Source organism: Anas platyrhynchos, chromosome 14, assembly GCF_047663525.1.
Source record: "Anas platyrhynchos isolate ZD024472 breed Pekin duck chromosome 14, IASCAAS_PekinDuck_T2T, whole genome shotgun sequence".
NCBI lineage: Eukaryota > Metazoa > Chordata > Aves > Anseriformes > Anatidae > Anas > Anas platyrhynchos.
Genome location: NC_092600.1, coordinates 8,674,085 through 8,693,337, shown reverse-complemented (window position 1 = coordinate 8,693,337; position 19,253 = coordinate 8,674,085). Strand labels below are relative to the sequence as shown.

The 19,253-nt window shown below is 45.4% G+C and overlaps 2 protein-coding genes across 7 annotated transcripts in view; both read left to right on the top strand.

Moving 5' to 3' along the window:
* The window catches only part of LOC101799014 (serine protease inhibitor Kazal-type 5), a 42,532-nt gene extending 41,060 nt beyond the window's left edge, over nt 1-1,472 (top strand). For all 6 annotated transcript variants that reach the window (XM_072023256.1, XM_072023257.1, XM_072023260.1 and 3 more), the window contains 2 exons: nt 700-752; nt 1,222-1,472. In XM_072023256.1, coding sequence (XP_071879357.1) covers nt 700-705 — 6 coding nt within the window. In that variant the 3' untranslated portion in view covers nt 706-752; nt 1,222-1,472. The remainder of the gene's footprint in view (nt 1-699; nt 753-1,221) is intronic.
* A 5,607-nt stretch (nt 1,473-7,079) lies between these two features.
* LOC101798824 (ovoinhibitor) lies at nt 7,080-17,662 on the top strand. The gene is made up of 16 exons (XM_005027913.6): nt 7,080-7,284; nt 8,071-8,090; nt 8,933-9,069; nt 9,253-9,313; nt 9,422-9,555; nt 9,987-10,047; nt 11,040-11,176; nt 11,643-11,703; nt 12,563-12,699; nt 13,136-13,196; nt 14,311-14,444; nt 14,540-14,600; nt 15,876-16,012; nt 16,412-16,472; nt 16,824-16,939; nt 17,469-17,662. Exons 1-16 carry the CDS (start codon nt 7,095-7,097, stop codon nt 17,512-17,514), a joined length of 1,554 nt encoding a protein of 517 aa, XP_005027970.5. The 5' UTR covers nt 7,080-7,094; the 3' UTR covers nt 17,515-17,662.
* Nucleotides 17,663-19,253: the final 1,591 nt, after the last annotated feature.

The following is a 19,253-nucleotide window of genomic DNA, read 5'->3' as shown; positions in this document are numbered from 1 at the left end:
GGGCTCCTGCCTTCCATGCAAGGTCTGTGCCATAACCAAATTCCTTTGATCTGGTTCTGCTTTAGTGCAGAGGAGTGTAGCTGAGTCCAGGGCTTAGATATTTTTTTTTAGCAGACCAGCTGGCCATTATGTCCTGCTATGCTGTGTCATGTGGGTTTATTAATTGTAGATCTTTCCAGAATGTTTCACTTTAATGCTCTCTTGCAATTTAATTTCTTGTTCAAAGGCTTTCTCCTCTTTCTCCTAAATCTCCCATGCAAGAGGCACCAGCCTGCCCATATTAGTTAGCAGGTCAGGCAAAAAGGGGATGTCCATTTTTAATTTGTTTCCTACAGAACAAACAGACAAATTCCAGGTTTTCAACAGGCTACTCCATTTATTTACAGTGCTCTTTTTGTCATGCCTCTCTTCAAGAAGGCAAAAGAAGGAGGAAAAAAAAAAAACAAAAAACAACAACAAACAGGACCTTTCTCCGCTAGATAGTGGGTATGGAAAGCACCTAGCTTCAGGCTGAATTTTGTCGTGTTTTCTAGTCTGGCAGTGACCCAACTTGCCTACCACAGTTCCACACTCTGCCCCAGCTGAATTGTGTAGCCTCTGAGCAGGCCAGAGGGGCTGTCATGCAGATCCTAATGCTCTGCCAGTGTAACAACGGTGTTGTGCTTGGGGATGAGCTTATTGCTTGTTCTTTTTTTCCAGAAGTAATGGAGTTCAGACTGCCAGCAAATACCAGGGATCAGCTGTGACCAAAGGTACAGAGAAACAGTAATTTACTCCCTTTTGGCCAGCCTGTCCTCTGGGGGTGGCGTGTCACAAGGGTTTGGGTGTCAAACCTTGCCTGGGCAGGTGGCAGGGCTGGGGCAAAGGGCTCTGCAATGTGCTCTTTCCCCCTCACCACAGCCTGGGAGCAAGGTGTGGGTCCTTTGCAGAATCAGAGGGGTGAAGGGAAGCCCCTGCCAAGGGGGCTGAGCCCATGGGAGTGTGCAAACTTCATGAGGACTTCCCAGTCCCCACAGTGGTGGGCTTTGCCCATTCCCTAGCTGTCCCTGCAGGGCCGAGAGGATGATGGCAGAACCTATTGCTGTTGTCCCCCCGTCACAAGGAGGCAGGGATGGCACAGGGTCCTTGAGAGTATCCCAGCTTGGAGCTTTCCTGGTGGTCCTTACAGGTCCTTTGCCTTCTGGGGCTACAGTAATAAACTGTCTCTCCCTGTCTCCCTAGGGCAAGTAAAGGAAGAGTTGACGTCAAGCATCAGGGGAGCTGCGGAGTTCCCAGCGCTGTTGGAGTCACCTTTGTCCCCTTCTGCAGCAAACGGGCCTGTCCTTGCTCAGGTGGAGGGCGAAGAGTTGTGGGGACCCAGCGGTGGCTTCCCAAGTTGGCCCCACGCGTGCTGTTGCGGTTGCTGCTCGGCTCGGGCTCTGCCACCTCGCTGTGTCTTAGCGTGCTTCTACAATAAAGATAACTCCACAGCGTCCTGTCACTTTTCTTCACTGAGCCTCGTGGGAGGGATGTGCAAGTCCCTGCTCCTGCTTGTCACCAGGCGTCCCTTGGGCAGTAAACGTGCATGGAGGCCCCAGGGGTGCATCTGCTGCCGTAAATGCCATGCGAAGATGTCAGACCCAGAGAGGAAGAGTGTGGTCTGGGTTTCATGAGGAGGGGCCAGGGGTTGGGTTCTCTGAGATATGAGGCCTTTGATAAATTCCTTCACCTCCCCCTGGCCCTTTTCTCTTGCCTGTAAAATGGACATTAAAAGACGCTTACCTACCTCAGAGGGTTGTTTTGAGATTTTAATTGGTTTACATGTGGAAGCCTGCAGAGGGAAATCTGTTTTAAAACACTAAACCTGGTGTGCAGGCAGTTTAACTGCTGCAGTAAGTGCCTTCTTCCAGCCCTTTCGGCTTTGAGAAGCGCTGGGGAGCAGATGCACCTGATGGGTCATGTCAGATGGACACGAGGCTGCTGGATCAGGGGCACGGCTGGGAAGGATCTCTGGGATCCACAGTGTGCATCTGGCCTGTGGCATCTCTGAGGCTGTGCTGGCCAAGCAGAGAGCTCAGCAGCCCACCTTGGTGGCCTGTGGACCACCACCACGTGCTTCTGGGTCACCTTTCTGCCTTGGCTAGTTTGTGCACAGCAGGTCCCGTGCAGCTGTCTGATGTCCCGGAGGGCACATGGGCTCAGCCAGTGCAGGAGGGGGAAGAGGGGAGAGAAGCTCCATGACTGTTGAACGGTTTAAATTATTTAAGGATAGGAAAATGTCACTTGGAGATTTAGCTGTTTTGCAGTTAGATCTAGTTCATCTATATTACAGAATCACAGAATCTCTAGGTTGGAAGAGACCTCAAGATCATTGAGTCCAACCTCTAACCTAACACTAACAGTACCCACTAAACCATATCCCTAAGTTCTACATCTAAACGTCTTTTGAAGACTTACAGGGATGGTGACTCCACCACCTCCCTGGGCAGCCCGTTCCAGTGCCTAACAACCCTTTCAGTAAAGAAATTCTTCCTAACATCTAACCTAAAACTCCCCTGGCGTAACTTTAGCCCATTCCCCCTCGTCCTGTCACCAGGCACATGGGAGAACAGGCCAACCCCCACTGAAACTATTTTGAGATGAAGTTGGGTCTTTGAGCTAAATGCTCCCGGGGCTAGCTAGGGGTCTATTAGCGCCATGCACCTGAAAATTGGGTGGGATTTGCAAAGGAGGAAAATGTGATAGTGGATTAACAGAAACCTATTGGTGGTTTGCATGCCTTTCCTGTACTTTTATAGTTGTTACTTAAAGCAAATATGTTCTTATTTGTATAAACTTTATTGCAGGACATTTCCAGAAGACCTTGAGTGAACACGCAGTGTTTGAGTCCACTTTAGCTGTGACCTGATCTGTAAATACGCTCTGTTGCAGATAAGGCTGGAGTAACTTTCTTTCAGATTTTGGCAAGATTTCACTCAGTGCCAATTAATTTGGCTCTCCTCACAGATATTGATTTTTTTTTTTCAATTAAGTTATCACAATTCTTTTTTTTTCCTTAATGCAGCTAATGAAAATTGATTTTTTACTCTCATAAAGTACTTCCGCATGTATTGCATTTATCAGTCTATGACTTTATTATCAGCAGATTCTGACATAAACAATGGTTAATATTTTGTATGCTGATTTTTAACATGTGCAAACACTATCGTTTAGACATAAATTATCACTGATTATTTCTACATGGAAAATCCCACCACGTACAGTTATGCAGGGAAAAGTCACTGGTTTCGTCCTATTTAGCTGTTTCTGGAGGTCCAAAATTTGTCTGTCTTTGAGCTGATGAAACAGGTGAACCCTTGAATATTATTTATGCAGCTTGAGAAGGATGAATATGAGGCAGTAAAAATGTTCGCTGATGATGTCTGCTCACTGATTCCAGCTAAAATCATGTGCAGGAACTTCTGTGTGATATTTTTTTAAAAGCAGTACACAGTTTGAGGCTTAAAATAAATTCTTGCAGATGAAAATCAGTGCACTTGAAAGTGCTTGTAGTGATTTCAAGCATTCAGATTTTGAAATAATCACCCATAAAACCTGCATTAATTGTGTTCCAAAACCAATGAACTGATGAGGAGGGTGCCCTACTAGCCTCTTCTGCCAGGGCTTGAGCACCTTCTGAATTTCTCCTGCTACCAGCAGAAATGATCATTCACAGAAATCATAGCTGGCAATAAGGGTTTATTAATCAGATTACAAAACTGCTAAGAAGGCCCACGGCAGTGACTTGCTAAATCTGCCTTTGCTGTTGTTAGTGAGCCTACCAGAGGTAGCAATGGCAACTCTTTCTTGCTTTCAGCAGCCCTCCTCCTTGTCATTCAGCCTCCCTTTGCAGATCAGTCCAAGGACTTACGGACCCCAGTAGCACCATATGCAGCAGAGCTCCAGGTGGGACTCCACATGAGTGATGCCAGGTGTTATTTCCATGGGGGTCCTAGGGAGAAGGAGGCAAAAACCTCAAGAGGTGTTATGAATATATCACTCTCTCCTTTTATTTTGCTCTTGGTTACCCTTGGTGTTGCCCTCTAATGCTGTAATGAGACCTAAAGAGCTCTCGATGAACCTGGAAAGGTACTAATACTCTGGGACATCTTCATTTTGCTGTAAATTGCATGTTATTGAGGGTGTCTTACTGCCAGTGGGCACGGCCCCCATGTGGTTCACAGCATTTCCTGAAGCTTGGCAGGACTGGCACTACAAATTGGCAGCTCTAGGCTGTTCACGAGTCTCCTGCCTTCTCGCACAGCTTTTCCTCGAGTTCTCCCAAACATTGCCGGGGTTTTGAGCTCAATTGCTCCCTGCAGGGGCCTTGAGCCACTTGCTTTTTTTTGCATGGAAGGTGTCAGGTACTTACATAACCCGAAGGGACATGCAAATGCTGCTCTGGCTTTATACTGAGGACTGTTGACTCTGGCAGAACCCTTCGCAGACCTTGTACTCCTGTGCTGTTTCCCAATCCCCTGCAGCCTGTCCTTTTGGAGCCTGGCAGTGCTGCCCACCACCTCTCATGGCCACCACAGCAGCAGGGCCTCTGCATGAGCCTCATGCCAGTCTGCAGGAGGGCTTCTGTTGCAGAGCCGTCTCTTCTGACTGCCTGGGTGTCCCCCTGATGCTGTACCCTCCAAGCAACTGCTGTGTATGGGTTTCAGCCTTATCTCCCTTGATTATCACAGGCTGTGCTCCATGGCCCACCTGCTTTGTCTCAGGGACTGGTGAATGGGCCTCTCCTCTCTTTAAGGTTCCTATTTAGCACCCATTGGCATACGCCTCCTGTCCTGCAAAGGTCTCCCTGGTACATGGAGCTCTTGTCCAGGCCCTGGGACATGCCCTGCTCCTGTATGCTGCAGGGGTCCTCCTGCTGGCCAGCCATCCAACCAGGACTGCAGAACAAGACAGGGAGCTGGAAGAGCTCTCCAAAACTTTCCTCAAAATGAAGGTATGAGCAACTCCACTTGAGTGGGTCACTCAAAATAGTAAGATGTAGATGCAACATGTTGCAAGTTTAAAAAAAAAAAAACACCAAATACAACAGCAAACACGCATGAAAATTCACACTTTCCCTATATGCTGAAGGTCCTAAAAGAAATAGTTCAATGTTAGCACAGTTGTATTGCTATCTGCACTCTTGGTTTGTAGATAGGAAACAGAAAAAAATTCTGCATATATTTCTGAAAAACAGGTGGGTTGGCTTCATTGCCTTCTAGCCTCAAAGGAGTCACATTCTTTCTTGGCCCATGTGGGTGAACAAGCACTGCATTGCAGCTGAGGTGGGGGGTGGCAGACATAGGCTATGGCTGCGATGTTGTTTTCTAGATCCCAATTCCTCCTCTAGATCACTGACAGGTGTTTTTTATTTGCCCCTTTAATCCATCTCCTATTGCAAACATTCCCTGAATTTAATAACTTAGCTAGAAGACAATTGCTGTGATCTTGACAGAACATGCTGAGTCAATCTATTTTAACTGCAGATTTGGTTTGCAAATAATGTCTCCTCACCAATAAGGTTCAGGTGTCATCTTTGTGGACATTGGCAGGGATTTGCTTGACCGTGACAGCTTTTACAGAGTCTGGCAATTAAGTTGTCAAGTTGCATTTTCCTCTGACAGGCAGCATTAATTGATGATGGACTTGGCTTCAATAAGCACTGAGAAAGATAGATATTGTGATCAGGGTGAATAGAGGTCCTTACACTTGAGAGCTGTGTTGGTCCAAAGCTCTGGAGTCCTTGACACTTGGTGTTGTTGAGATAAGGGACAGGGCAGGAGATAGCTAGGCTGAATTTCGGGGAAGTAACGAAAGCAAGATATGTGAATAGAGACCTCTGTAACATCACTAGGCATCGACATAGCTGGAAATGTTGGTATCTGGGGAGGCTTTAACTTTGTAGATGCACACTGCAAACTACTACTGTTAGCAGAGCTTCTGGATATGAGGAGCAAACAGAATTTTTGATTAAGTAATCCCCCAAATCATGTCATTGTGGATTTGCTTTTCATGTGAAAAGGGTGTTGATGTCCTCCTCTTAGAAAAATAATACTGGGATGATTCAACCTGAGCTCACTCTGTTTAAATCATGCCAAAAATAGATTTGCAAATAAGGATTTTTACTACTGAGTACAGAATATGAAAGATTAAAACTTAGAAACTTGGAAAATCTAGGATCCCAACTGAGGAGACTTGTTTTGAGACCAATGTATAGAATTGACAAAAAATCTGCTTAAATAAAGGAGAAAAACATGTTCAGGACTGATCTAAGCTGCGTTACTTTAATGCTGGGCAAACCTTCAGCTGAAGCTTGAAGAAAACTAAAGACATGAAGTGTAAAGGAATGATTAATGTACACGATGAATGTGCCGGAAGGTAATCGTGTATGAGCTAATATCAATCTTTACAAAGTTGGCTGACTTCCTAGATAAGGGAAGTACAGTAGATCTAGTCTATCCAGACAGCAAAGCGTTTGACCTGTTGCCCTGTGGGATGGTGTCATTTAGGCTTGGCGAGGTGGGTCAGGAACGGGCAACAGGGGAGGTGGTAATATGTGAACAGAGGGTACGACAGGAGTTATCAGTGAACAGCCAAAAAGATGGATTTGGGGACCAAACGTCATGGTTTTGTTCCTTGCCTTAATACAGAGAAAGTTGGTACATGGAGCAGATCTCTTATGAGTCTTTTTTTTAAAGGCAGAAGAACAGGATTTCTTCCAGAGGGAATGGGGTAACCTTCTGGGCTGCAAGTGCCCAGGCTCAAACTGACGTGAAATGTAGTGGTGAAGGTGCAAAGTCATGCCCCAAGGTGAAATAGCTAGGGTTTTGTCTACCAGCTAGGAGCTTGGTTGAAAACTACAGCAGAGGAGAAAAATCTAATTGCACTTATTCCGTTGTAGGGCAAATGAGAGCCTGCACTGTGCTGGGGCAGATCCGGGAGCGGAGGGGCCTTGGCACGCTCTCTTGCTGGCTCCCCTCAAGCCACACAAAAGGCCCCTTCCTGGCATACGTGCCTGCGTCAATCATTAGCTAGAAATCCAGAGCTGGGTAAATACATTTTGGTTTCCCGTGTTGATGACGGATTGGGTGTTACATCATAAGGTGGGACCATTTGACATGACAGTTCGCTATATATTCCCACTCCTGCCTGTGCCCTTCCTCTCCCACACTGAGAGCGATCGGGCTGTAGTGGCACAGCTGCTGTCTGCCATGAAGACCACCAGGCTCTTTGTGAGAGTGGCTCTAGCCCTCTGCTGCTTCTTAGGTGAGTGTTTCCCATCCAATTGCATAGGTTGCTTTAGCTGAACCAGCAGCGGGGTGATCAGCAAAAGTATTGGGGTCTTGTAATGTGCAGGAGAGCCTTATTCCATGGAGGAATATTCTTCCTGAGAGTGTAGCAAAGAATTAAACTGAAAGAACCAAGTTTCAACAAACCTCATGCAGATAACTGCTTTCATCTTGGTTTATAGGAGGAAATTGCTGAGGCAGCAGTCTTAGTGCAGGGCAGGAGCTTGCATGTGGAACTGCTGGGTATAAGGGCAAAGCAAGGCTGTTTGCAATGGCATCCGTGTCCATGTGAGCAACATAAGTGCTAACTTTAATGGCTAGAATCACTCTGTGAACTTTTCTGTGCTGTTCCCAGTAACTGAGAAGTTTGTGTCTTGAGATGGGTAGTGCCAGTGATTGACAGCCATCTTAAATGCACGTCTGAGCTTCTCGAAATCAAATACAAAGTCTTTTAGAAGAGGTTAAACTCAGAGTGCAGAATTGAAAATGCCTATATCGCTTCCCTGTAATGTCTTAGGAACTGATTAATACATATGGTCTCCCCCATTCTATCTGCCATCAAAAGTGGAATAAAACTTTATTTAGTAACTTTTAATTCACCTTATGAGCACTTACTAACATAATGTAAGACTACATTTTCTTAAACCCAATAAACCAATCAACAAGTCACTGAATTTAATTGTTTCATAGGAAGATTTGCATGTCATCTCTGCACATCAATATATATATATATATTTATTTTCTGTCTCTACTTTTCTTTTAGATACTACCTTTGGAATTGAGGTAAGTTACAGATTTTTCCATTTATTCTGTTCTATTCTGAGCTTCTGGTAAAATAGAAACAGTATATAATTACCTGATGAGCAAGTGGATTAAATCTAATGAAATCCTGGCTGTTCAAATAATATTTGCCAGTGCATGATTGAATGATATTGCCAAATCATGAGAAAGTAAAACACCCCCCCCCATTTATACTATTTTCAGTTCATTAAGTAAAATGAAGAAAGCAAGAAGTAATTATACAATCCTATTAGAATAACTCTTAAATATAATTGAGTTACTCCGAGTCAAAGGGCAGTATATTACCTCCTCAAGAGGAAAGCTGTCTTAAGACGATATGCTTGAACGCATCAAAGACCATGATTCTGATATTTTTTCTATACATTAAGACCCGCAGTATTGTGTTCTTTTCTATCCCTATATTGGGTTGAGGAAAACAGCGGGGTCCGCGTGATGGATTTGTCTGCAGGTTCTTCCCACACAGTTATGAGACTCCTGTAACTCACCAGAGAGTGTAGCATGATTGGAAACGATCAGATTTGAGCTGAGGGACTCTGGCGTACGGCCAGGCTCCCAATTATCAGATGCCTTCATTAGGCACCGTCTCTCCCACAGCTATCCTTCCTCCGTGTCGTGCCTCCCCCGGCCCCCAGCAGGAAGGCGTAATCAAAAACTTCTGTAGAGAAGTTTCCCTGCTCCTGACAGCCTGAGCAGATTCAAAATGATACCTCTGGGTTTCCTCCCGGCTGGAGCTGCGGGCACTGCTGCGGGAGGTGGGAGGCTGCGTGGTTTGTCCTTTCTGGGCAGGAGCTGACCTTGGGGCCGATGTTGTGCTGCTTTCCCAGGTTGATTGCAGCCAGTATTCCAGCGGCATCGGCAAGGATGGGACCCTCTGGGTGGCCTGCCCAAGGAACCTGCAGCCAGTCTGCGGCACCGATGGCTCCACATACAGCAACGAGTGTGGGATCTGCCTCCACAACAGGTGAGATTTGCTGGAAACCCTGCAGAAGCAGCAAGGTAGGGGACTTGCGGTAAGGGTGGCAGCTTTGTCCCCCAGAGGTGGGCTGTGCAGAGGAACATGAATTAGCACCAAGGTGTTGACACTGCCAGCAGGGAGGTGACGACTGCTCTGCACAATTCCTGACACAGGTCTGCTTTCTTCTAGGGAGCACAGGACAAACGTAGAGAAGGACTATGATGGAGAGTGCAGGCCAGAGCACGTTACGGTAGGCATGACAGTAAGACAATGTCTTGCTCTGTTGTTGTCCATAAAGACTTAATTTTATTTAATTCTTTTTTCTATTTTTTTTTCTCTATTCCTACTCTTTTTACAGATTGATTGCAGCAAATTCCAGCGAACTGCAAAAGGTGGTGGTGTTCTGGTAGCCTGCCCAAGGATTCTGAAACCAGTCTGTGGCTCAGATAGCTTCACTTATGACAACGAATGTGGGATCTGTGCCTATAACGCGTAAGTCTTTTCTGCAGAACATCCTTCTGGATAATTAGTAATAGCTAAGGCTCTTGGAAACGCTTCTGTAAAACACCAGGATTTCTTAAGGCAGGTGTCTCGGTGGGTCTCTTTGAAGCTGGCTACTTGTAATTCTCCAGCCAACTTCAGTTTTCTTCCCCATTCTCTCTCTGTGCTCGTGAGGGGGATCACAAAAGAGCCAGAGCAGAACCATGAACGGATCAAACTGTTGCTCCTAATACCATGTGATATGGAAATACCGTGCATTTTTTTCTCAGTAAGGGTTGCTACTATCTGTGGGGTGCATCCAGACAACTCAGCCAGGTGCTGTGCCCTACATGGCGGGTGGGGCCTTTCTTGTCCCAGTGGCCAGAGGGAGATAGGAAAAGTTATTCTCAAGGCTCCCTAACCAAAGAACCTCTTTCTTCCAGAGAACATCACACCAACATTACCAAAATGCATGATGGAGAATGCAAGCTGGATGTTGTCTCAGTAAGTGCAATAGAAATCAAAATCTCTCTCTTAGGGCTGTATAACAGAGAAAATCCCAGTGATTTTTCTAGGAAACTGCAAGAGGATGATATGACAGGACTTGCAAGGGTTGCGGTCCATCCTCTGGCTTTCTCTCCAGTAAGGGTATTTTTTGCATCTTCCCTGTCCCAAAGAGAGGGTCATTCCATATATTCCACACCAAAGGGACAAAAGAGGAGGCCCAGGATTTTCCTGGCATTGTGCTGTACAGGTTGGCAGCTTTCTCTCTGAAGATTCCTCCCTTTGCATTTCCACCCTTTGCAACAAGCATTCAAAATTCCCATCCTGGTTGCTTTCACAGACATAGTGAGATTCAGAAGAGCAATGAGCATACATATTTATAGGGTATAGCTCATTTTGTATTTATACAGGGCCAAGAGCCCAGTGCCTCAGGAAGAAAAGCTTATATATTTCAGCACAAAAATTTGGAGATGCAGAAAGTTCATTCTCCAACTGACAGATAGCCATTCTTTAGCCCTTCAAATCCCATGCTTAACTACAGGGAATTAGAATTAATAAATAATCACGGTGCTGGAGAACTGGAGAGAAAACTAACACAAACCAAAACAAAATTAGTTGGATTTCTTGCGAGTGAAAAATGTTTTCACAACCATTTTGTTGTTGAGAAGGGATCCTACAATTTTATATATGTTCCTCTGCCTGAAGAATTCATTCTCCAAGATAGGTCCTTTTTCCCAGCTCCTAAAGAATTAGGATAATATTCAGCCTATTTCTGATATAGTTTAATTTAAGTATGTCAGGGCTTTGTTCTGTCATAGAAACTACAATGGCTGTGTTGGTTTTTTTGTTTGTTTGTTTGGTTGGTTGGTTGGTTGGTTGGTTGTTTTTTTTTTTTTTTCCCATTCAGGTGGGATACCAAATGAAAAGGTTTTGCATTGACTTTTCTCACATTCCTAGGGCTCCACCGGGGCTAACTCTCCTTATTTTGGCAGATTGACTGCAGTAAATACCCAACAAGAGTCGCTGAAGATGGCAGAAAATTAATAGCCTGTCCCAGGATCCTGAATCCAGTTTGCGGCACAGATGGCTTCACCTATGATAACGAGTGCGGGATCTGCGCCCACAACGTGTAAGTGCCATACATACCTCACTCTTTCAAAGTAGCCAGCAGTGCTTCACAGTCCTGGGAACTTCCCTTCTATGTTGCTGCTTATGCCTATGTCTTAAAGTGTGTTTAAAAAATGGATTATTTGGGGGTTCATAGTGAGTTTCCTTCTGTGACCCCATCTTCATGCTCATGAGAGGAAACCTGCAAGAGTCAGAACATGGCTCCTTGGATTAGTCTGTAGGTTGGGCAGTGACTGAGCAGAGGAAGGAATAGTTCAGAGTATTGCTTTAAATTAGATGTTATGAGAAGACGTGAGGAGCTTGTTAATGTGCAGAGTAATGCAGCTATCTTGATACAACCTTGTAGAGAGGCTGAAGCCCTGTTTTTTTAGGTACCTGCTTTAAGCTATGTCTGGTTCATTTTGCATGTGAGTGGGACCAAGAGTTTAAGCATTTACTTACTCAACTCGATTGTCTCCCTCTTCCAGTGAGCAGAGGACCCATGTCAGCAAGAAGCACAGTGGAAAATGCAAGCAGGAGGCTCCTGAGGTGAGTATACAATATCAGGCATATTTCTCCCCTTGTCTCTACCTACTGAAATATTTCCTGAGGCTACATCTACTCTGAAAGTGAGCATACTTGAAGCCTGGTTCTCTTTACAAGTCCTTTAAGTCTTGTCAGTCCCCCCCGTGTAAGGATGCCTGCATATTCCAATCCATCCTGGTGCATGTGTCCTTTGGGTCCTCCTTGCTTGCACAACCCTGGTGTATGAGAGCTAGACACAGAGTTTACATTATGTAAATTTGTACCTACACCAACCTTTGGGCTGAGGATGTATTCTAGACTATCGAACACACCTGAAGTTCTGGACTGAGACAATAAGTCCCAGACCTGGCATCTAGGACATGCCAACATATGTACAATATGCAAACAAAATGAAACGTGGTCAGTGGGGGATTTAGAGCTTCCTTTGAAGATGACCTCCAGATTCATCACCAGCAAAGTCCAACTTGCTTTACTATTTTGTTTGCCTTTGTTTGTTTCGATAGTGCAGAATGAAAAAGATACTTTTTTTTTTCTTTTCTTTTCTGGCATATCTTGCAAACATTTTCAGTCAAAATGTAAACTCCTTGGGTCATAAGTGGAGTTGGATGGCATTTGGGACTGACTGAGCTACTTGCCCTAGTGATTTGGCATCTTGCAGACTGTACAGTGCTGTGTAGTTCCTTCTGGGAATGAGAGGATTCATGCAGAACTGACTCATGCTGGTTCTGAGAGAACTGAAGTACAGCACAAGTGTTGTTCCAGCATCCCAGTATAAAAGATATGGAGACAAGCATGAGATGATGCTAGGGTTTGTCTTGGAGAACAAAGGTTTCCCCAGGGCCAACACTTCTGCTTTTTGCAGGTCGACTGCAGTCAATACCCAGCAAGAACATTTAGTGGTGGTAAACGTATGGTGCGCTGCCCACGGATCCTGCTCCCAGTCTGCGGCACAGACGGATTTACTTATGACAACGAGTGTGGCATCTGTGCCCATAACGTGTAAGTACTGCAGATAGGACTTACTTTTGGAGTGACTAGCCATGGTTAGTACTCCAGGTGGCTTCCCTTTTGATACTGGCAAGTCTGTGTGTCTCTTTCTGTTCCTTTTTCAAACTCCTGAAGCTCTGTCACCTCCATTTCCTTTCCTGATGTGTTCATCAGGGAGCTGTGGGGGAGCCAGCCACCAGCCTGAGCACCCTGTGAGGGCTGTGGGATTTGGGCAGAGGAAAAAGTGGATGGGACTGCTATGAGTAGACCTTAATGGTCTGTTACTGCTTAGGATTATGTTTGGTAATGACAGGTAGAAGCTGGTTAATTAAGCTGTCAGATGCCTCCTCTAACATATGCGCTGGTTAAGATTTTGATCTGCTCTGTGACTGCTGGGTGTCACAGGGTTCAGCTGGTGAGCAAGCTAACGCCGGCCTCTTCTTTTCAGGCAATTTGGGACTGACGTTAGGAAGAGCCACGATGGAAGATGCAAGGAGAAGAGCGTTGCAGTAAGTGTAAATAGATGTAAAACGAGTGCTTTCTCCTGCACTCCCCTGTCTCCAGGAGGAGCCGGGGGGTGCTTGTACCTTGTGCTGGTGCTGCAGTGCTCCCTGTCCACTTGCAGCAGCCGCGGCCAAGAGGTTGTACGTTTGGGCAACAGGGGAAGGAAATAGGCTAGGGCTTGGGAAACAAAATTTCTCTGAACAGAAACTACCAAAGGCAGCCCAAGAACCATGCAGCCCATTTTAGCACAGTAGGAGAGGACAGAAAGCTGTGCTAGATGTCTGTGTTGTCATTCAGTGCTAGGATTTCCATTGCAGTAGACAGGCTAAAAAATCCTCGTGCTGTGGTCAGCCAAGAAAAATCTGCTTCCAGGTATGCATACAGAAATAGCTGTATAAACATGCACAGTAACAATATGTGCTGATAACATCTCAGCACATTTATTCTGCTTATGCAGAGCAGCTCTAAAACACTGAAAATAACTTCATGCATCCCCAGGGAATGAGATATATTTTCTGTAGTAAAGACATGATGTTACAGTGCTGTCTTTGCTATAATTTGCTCTTGGACTGTGTAGGAAATATGGGTAATAAGAGAGACTACACTGGGGAAAATATGCAAAATGACTGTGAAGTGTCAGATGTTTAGCTAGTGTAGACTGACTTCCACAGCCATCAATAGATATTTGCCTATTTATCCTCAAATATTTGAACCAGTTGTAAAGATTTTTGCAACAGGAGCTGGTGAACAGTTTATTGTTGCTGGTTTGAAAATTCTGAAACAAAACCTCAGGTTTATTTAATTCAGGCTGGACCTAATGTCAAACTCCTTAAATCAGATTCCTTTGGTCAAATGCTTGTTTTGAATCTTATACAATTCCTAACCCAGGAAAACGATCTTTTTGGTCCACTATTCCTTTCTTCCCTCTGTTAGCAGGCAATACCAAACCCAACTAGTATTACATAATTCATTTCTAATGGAAGACCAAACTTAAAACAGACCCTGATTTTCCTCTGGCAGAAGCTTTCAAAATCTGGAGGACGAGAGCAGACAGACTGTAGCTGAGGCACGTTCCCAGCTCCCAGCAGCTGGCCCAGCATTGTTACTTTTTCTCCCTAGCTTGATTGCTCCGCATACCTGAGAGAGACCCCAAGCGGCGAAGCCATCGCAGCCTGCCCCTTCATCCTGCAGGAGGTCTGTGGTTCTGACGGTGTCACCTACAGCAACGACTGCGCACTGTGTGCCCACAACATGTAAGCCCTGAAGGTCACCCACTCAGAGATCACCAAAGTTGCTTGTTGAGCTTTTAAAACTACTTTCTCTCTCTCTTTTTTTTTTTTTTTCCCAGTGAATTTGGAACCAGCGTTGCCAAGAAGCATGATGGAAGGTGTGTAGAGGAAGTTCCTCAGGTAAGTGGGACCCAAAGAAAAATAAGAGCTTGAGGTGGTGCTTGTTGCCTAATTGTAGGAGTGCTGGTTGGTTTTCGTGGCATAGCCTCCACTGGGTCATGCAGCTCTTGCTGCCCTTTTTCCTGCGGGTGAACATCACCCCCCGTCAGCAGGAACTTCCTGCAGTCGGTCATGAAATGAAAGAGAAGAGAACAGGTGAGGAATGAGTTATGAAACTGGTAGCATAAATGATTTAAAGCATTACAAGGAAAAATTTGCTTTACCACAGCAGTCTATCATAGCCGCCACAGGAACTTAGCAGCCTGTTTTGGCAGTATGGGAAGGGGACGCAGGTGATCCCAGCTACCTGGTGCCTTCTAGATACTTGTGCTTTGCAAAAGGATGTGCTGCAAAAATTAGAAAATTACCTACTTTTTGAATTCCCATACCTAATGTACCAGAGGATTCAAACTCCTCTGTTTTTTTTTTTCTCTTCTTTCCTTTTTTTTTTGTGTGCATGTTTGTAAAAACAATATAATCCAGTGTATACCAACAATGAATTTTGTAAAAATGCTGGATTAAATATATTTGGCCAGCTATAAACTATTTACAGTCACTGGGGAATAGAAAAACAAAGCCATCTCATTAATATGTGTTTGAAAGAGTCAACATCCTGAGTCAGATATTTCATTTCTATACAAACAGACTATGAAATGTCATTCCTTTGTTTCCTGGGTACGCTCTGTGCTCAGGCCGGGTGAGATACATAAATCAGCGAGGAAGAGCTCACACTGGAGAAACTGGGACTGCTGAAACACAAGGCCAGTTCTTCAACCGGTGTAAATCATTTTCAACTGCTGTCAGTCCTTCTGGCAGATTTCAACACTCGGAGCCAGCCCCTTGCAACAAAAGGCCTGTCAGCACATCTCCCCTCAATTCTTGTGGGCCGTGAAACACTCCTTGGTCACATTCAGCTTCTCTTGCAGGAAGTGCATAAATCATGCCATTTTGATTTGTTGATTATTTATGAGCTTCATTTTGCAATATCCCAGTAGGTTCAGTAAGGTATAAGGGCATCATGATAAATACAGAGCTGAATGAGTGATGTGCACCTTCAAGCCTTGATTCAGTCTTCTCCAGCATAAGGCTATGAAATGAAATTGCTAGCTTTCAATGAAGAATGAGTTAATAAATAACCATAATCTGTCCTGTGGCAGATCCTAAAAGGCAGAGGCATAAACAGGGGTTTGTGTCTGGGCACCATGGCACTGAGCATTTGCTGTCTTTGTTTCACAGCTTGACTGCAGCAAGTACCCAACTTCCACGCTGAAGGATGGCAGACAGCTGATGGCCTGCACCATGATCTACGATCCCGTCTGTGCTACCAACGGTGTCACTTATGCCAGCGAGTGCACACTGTGTTCCCACAACCTGTAAGTACTTGCCCTTCTCCTTTGGGGAACCCACAGTGGCTGTGGTTGGACCATGTCCTTGAGGGCTGAATAACGCACACGAACTCTATCTGAAACACTCTGCTGGATGGGTCCCCTCTTTCAACCCTGTTGCCCTGTTTGCCATGGTTGGCATTTGAGATGGGCATTTAGCAAGGCCCATTGCCCCCAGAACTCCACAAAGAGAGTTCATTGACTGGGAGACCATTATTCCAAAAGACACATTCCCACTCTGTAAAGGCACACTCTTGCTAATGCTATGCAGCCAATGCTAAGCTAATATTTCTGAAGATCTGTGTGCTATGCAGAAACGAGGCTGTGCTCTTACACCATGGTTGTAACAATAAAGGTTGCCTCTAATGTTTTCCTTCATTCTTCCAGGGAGCATCGGACCAACCTTGGCAAAAGAAAGAATGGACGCTGTGAAGAGGATGTTACAAGAGTGAGTGGGAAAAGATGGGGACAAAGAGCAAGGTCCAGTATCTGTTACAGCCATGGGGAGCTGTGCCCTGCTCTGGGTCACAAACCGGAGAAGCAGCATGCAGCCTTTGGGAATTTCACATTGGCCATAGAACAGCTGCTCTCCATCCCATCGCTCTGTAACAGTGTGGGGAAAGGATGTGGCAGTGGGTAGGAATAGTATGAGGTCACATCTGCCACCAGGAGGGAGCTGAGTTGGTTATTGTCATAATTTTCCAGGCAGTTTTCATTTCTCAGTGGGGTGTCCTTGCTCATGGTGGGGGGGCCATGGTTTGCTCTCAGGCAGAGCCTCATGTCCTCTTTGTGTGTGCAGGATTTTTGCCGTGGCATCACAGAAATCTCTCCCATCTGCACCATGGAATACATGCCCCACTGCGGCTCTGATGGCATAACATACAGCAACAAATGCACTTTCTGCAATGCATACCTGTACGTATAGAAGTAAAACCCTTCCTCTCCGCATTTAATTCCTGTACCTGCTACAAATGTAGGGCTGTTTTTGTAAGGCATTTTTGACTAAGTGCTTCTGGGTGTGTGGAGGATATTTCTGGTGCACTATGACTTCTGCAGGGAGGTGGGGTGTTTGCTTTTTAATGGAAAATGCAAAGCGTTCACTTCTGCCAATCTGTGTGTGGCTTCCTGTTGTGTGGTGGTGTGGTGTCTTTTTTTTTTTTTTTAACTTCAAAGACAGTTTGCTTAGTTTCACCAGCGTGCAGTTTGTCCCACAAGCTCATCAGAGCATGAGAGAAGTACTTCACCAAACTAGCTGAATTGTATCAAATGTTTAAAACCTGTCATCGTTCCTTTAATGATAATAATGAAAGTAAATATTTGGGCTTTTGAGACTGTTCTTTACCTTCTGTCAACATTAAGCCAACATTTGGGCTAGTGACGAGAGAAATAGGGCTTCAGCACCCAATATAGTCTTTGTCTAATCCTTCTCTCCTCTTTTCACCAGGAAGAGCAACAGGACTCTCAACCTCATGAGCAGGTCCTCATGCTAACTCTGCAGTGGAGTCCAGCACAGGAAGACAAACTGCCTTGTATGTGACTTTTCGTGGGCTGATCTTCCCCAACAGCTTTCCTTCAGCTTGTTTTGTCTCCTTAAGCTCCTGAAACACGTTTTGGTCAATAAACTCACTTGGCAACATTTATATGTCTCCGTGCCACGTTTCATACCTTTTCACCCTTCTCCTCCCCGGCATGGTACTTGTACTGGTGCTCATTGATTCACATATTGATGTTCTGCTCTACCAAACAATGTGGGTAAAGACTTTCCTGCCAGGCGTCCATGCCATTCCCCCTCCAAAGAGGGGCCTCTCTGGCATTTTCTTATGCCTCACAGTCTCCTTTCACCCAAGTTTTAACATCCTGGTGTGACCTGATCGTGGTCTCCCTCTCTGTAGTCGTTGGAGGGAGACATTCACCTCAAGGGTGGTGTGGTCCTTCTCCTCCACAGGGCAATGTCTAAGGTGGGGTGGATGGTTTGCTCTCACAGAGAGTGTTCTCTTGCTGTTGGCTGGAAAGGGAAACTCACGGAGTAGCTGACAGGTGCCCCTGACCTGGCTCCCGCTGCCTCCACTGCCTGTGCAGCCTGTCCTGTGGAAGAGGCAGCAACTGCTGTCACAGGAGGTGATCCCAGCCTGTCTCCACTGAACTGACCTTAGTGCCATGTGCTGTGTAAGATATAAGCTCCAGGAGGGGAATATCAAGCTTCTGTCAGGGTCGCAGAGCAGGAGTGTCCATGCATGAAGTAAATACCTTGATTTATTAATGCTACAGAACAGCTTCAGTCCTGGTCTCTGATGGGCAGGAATCTTCCATGCAGTGGGGGACAGGTCACAGTAAATCACTGCAGCCACCTGCCTTCTAAAGCCATTCGCAAAGGAAAAGGATGCAGGGGATTGCCTGTGACCAGATTTAACTGAGTATGTAGCAATATTTCTGCACGACAATTTTTTCATCTACTTTTTTTCAGCCCAAGGAGCTTGGTATGCAGTGATACAATTGCTGTCACTTGTGTCTGTGTGGATGTCAGTGGGGTAGGAAGACCTGGGGGCCACCCCCAACCAGCTCCACTCTGGTTCCCCCAGCCTAGGGCTATTGAAATTCCAATGTTTTGGGGTTAAAGGATTTATTTTGGGCTATAGCTAAAGCCTCCCTCCTTCAATGTCCCATTGTAGTTTACCAGAGAAACACAATTATTTGGACCAGTTTGGAAAGTGGCTCTTTGAATTGTCAGGCTAGATTAATAGGCTGAAGGCAAATGTTCCTGACTTGGAGATACTGTGGGTATTGTATCAGGGAACGAGGCCATAGTACCTCCATGCTATTAGATTCCATGGCTGGCATGTACTTTTCAAGATGATTTGTAACTAACAATGGCTTATTGTGCTTTTCTTGAGTCTGTGTCCTAATGTAAACGTTCCTTTGGTTTATATAACCTTCTTGCCATTTGCTGTGAAAGTGTTTTTGCAGAACATATGTTGCTTTAATCTAGTTTAACTGTTACTTGGTTATCCTGAGGGATAAGACCTGAACAAAGTTTTCGTGGATTTGGCAGGCTTTCACTTGGACTTAGCTCCGATACTGGCTTTTGCAGGCCTGTTCAGTAAAGCTGTCAGGATCCAACCGAATGACATTAGTCAGGCACAGACGTGCCAAATCCTTCTCTGTGGAACTCATTGTTTGATGACACCAAAGGCAAACATGAACTCAGACAGGCACAAAGTCGGGAAGAAGT

Coding starts and splice junctions, on each gene's coding strand:
- LOC101798824 (XM_005027913.6), top strand. CDS start 7,095: ATGACGGATTGGGTGTTACATCATAAGGTGGGACCATTTGACATGACA. Junction 9,314..9,421: donor GCAGGCCAGAGCACGTTACG/GTAGGCATGACA, acceptor CTCTTTTTACAG/ATTGATTGCAGCAAATTCCA. Junction 10,048..11,039: donor GCAAGCTGGATGTTGTCTCA/GTAAGTGCAATA, acceptor TTATTTTGGCAG/ATTGACTGCAGTAAATACCC.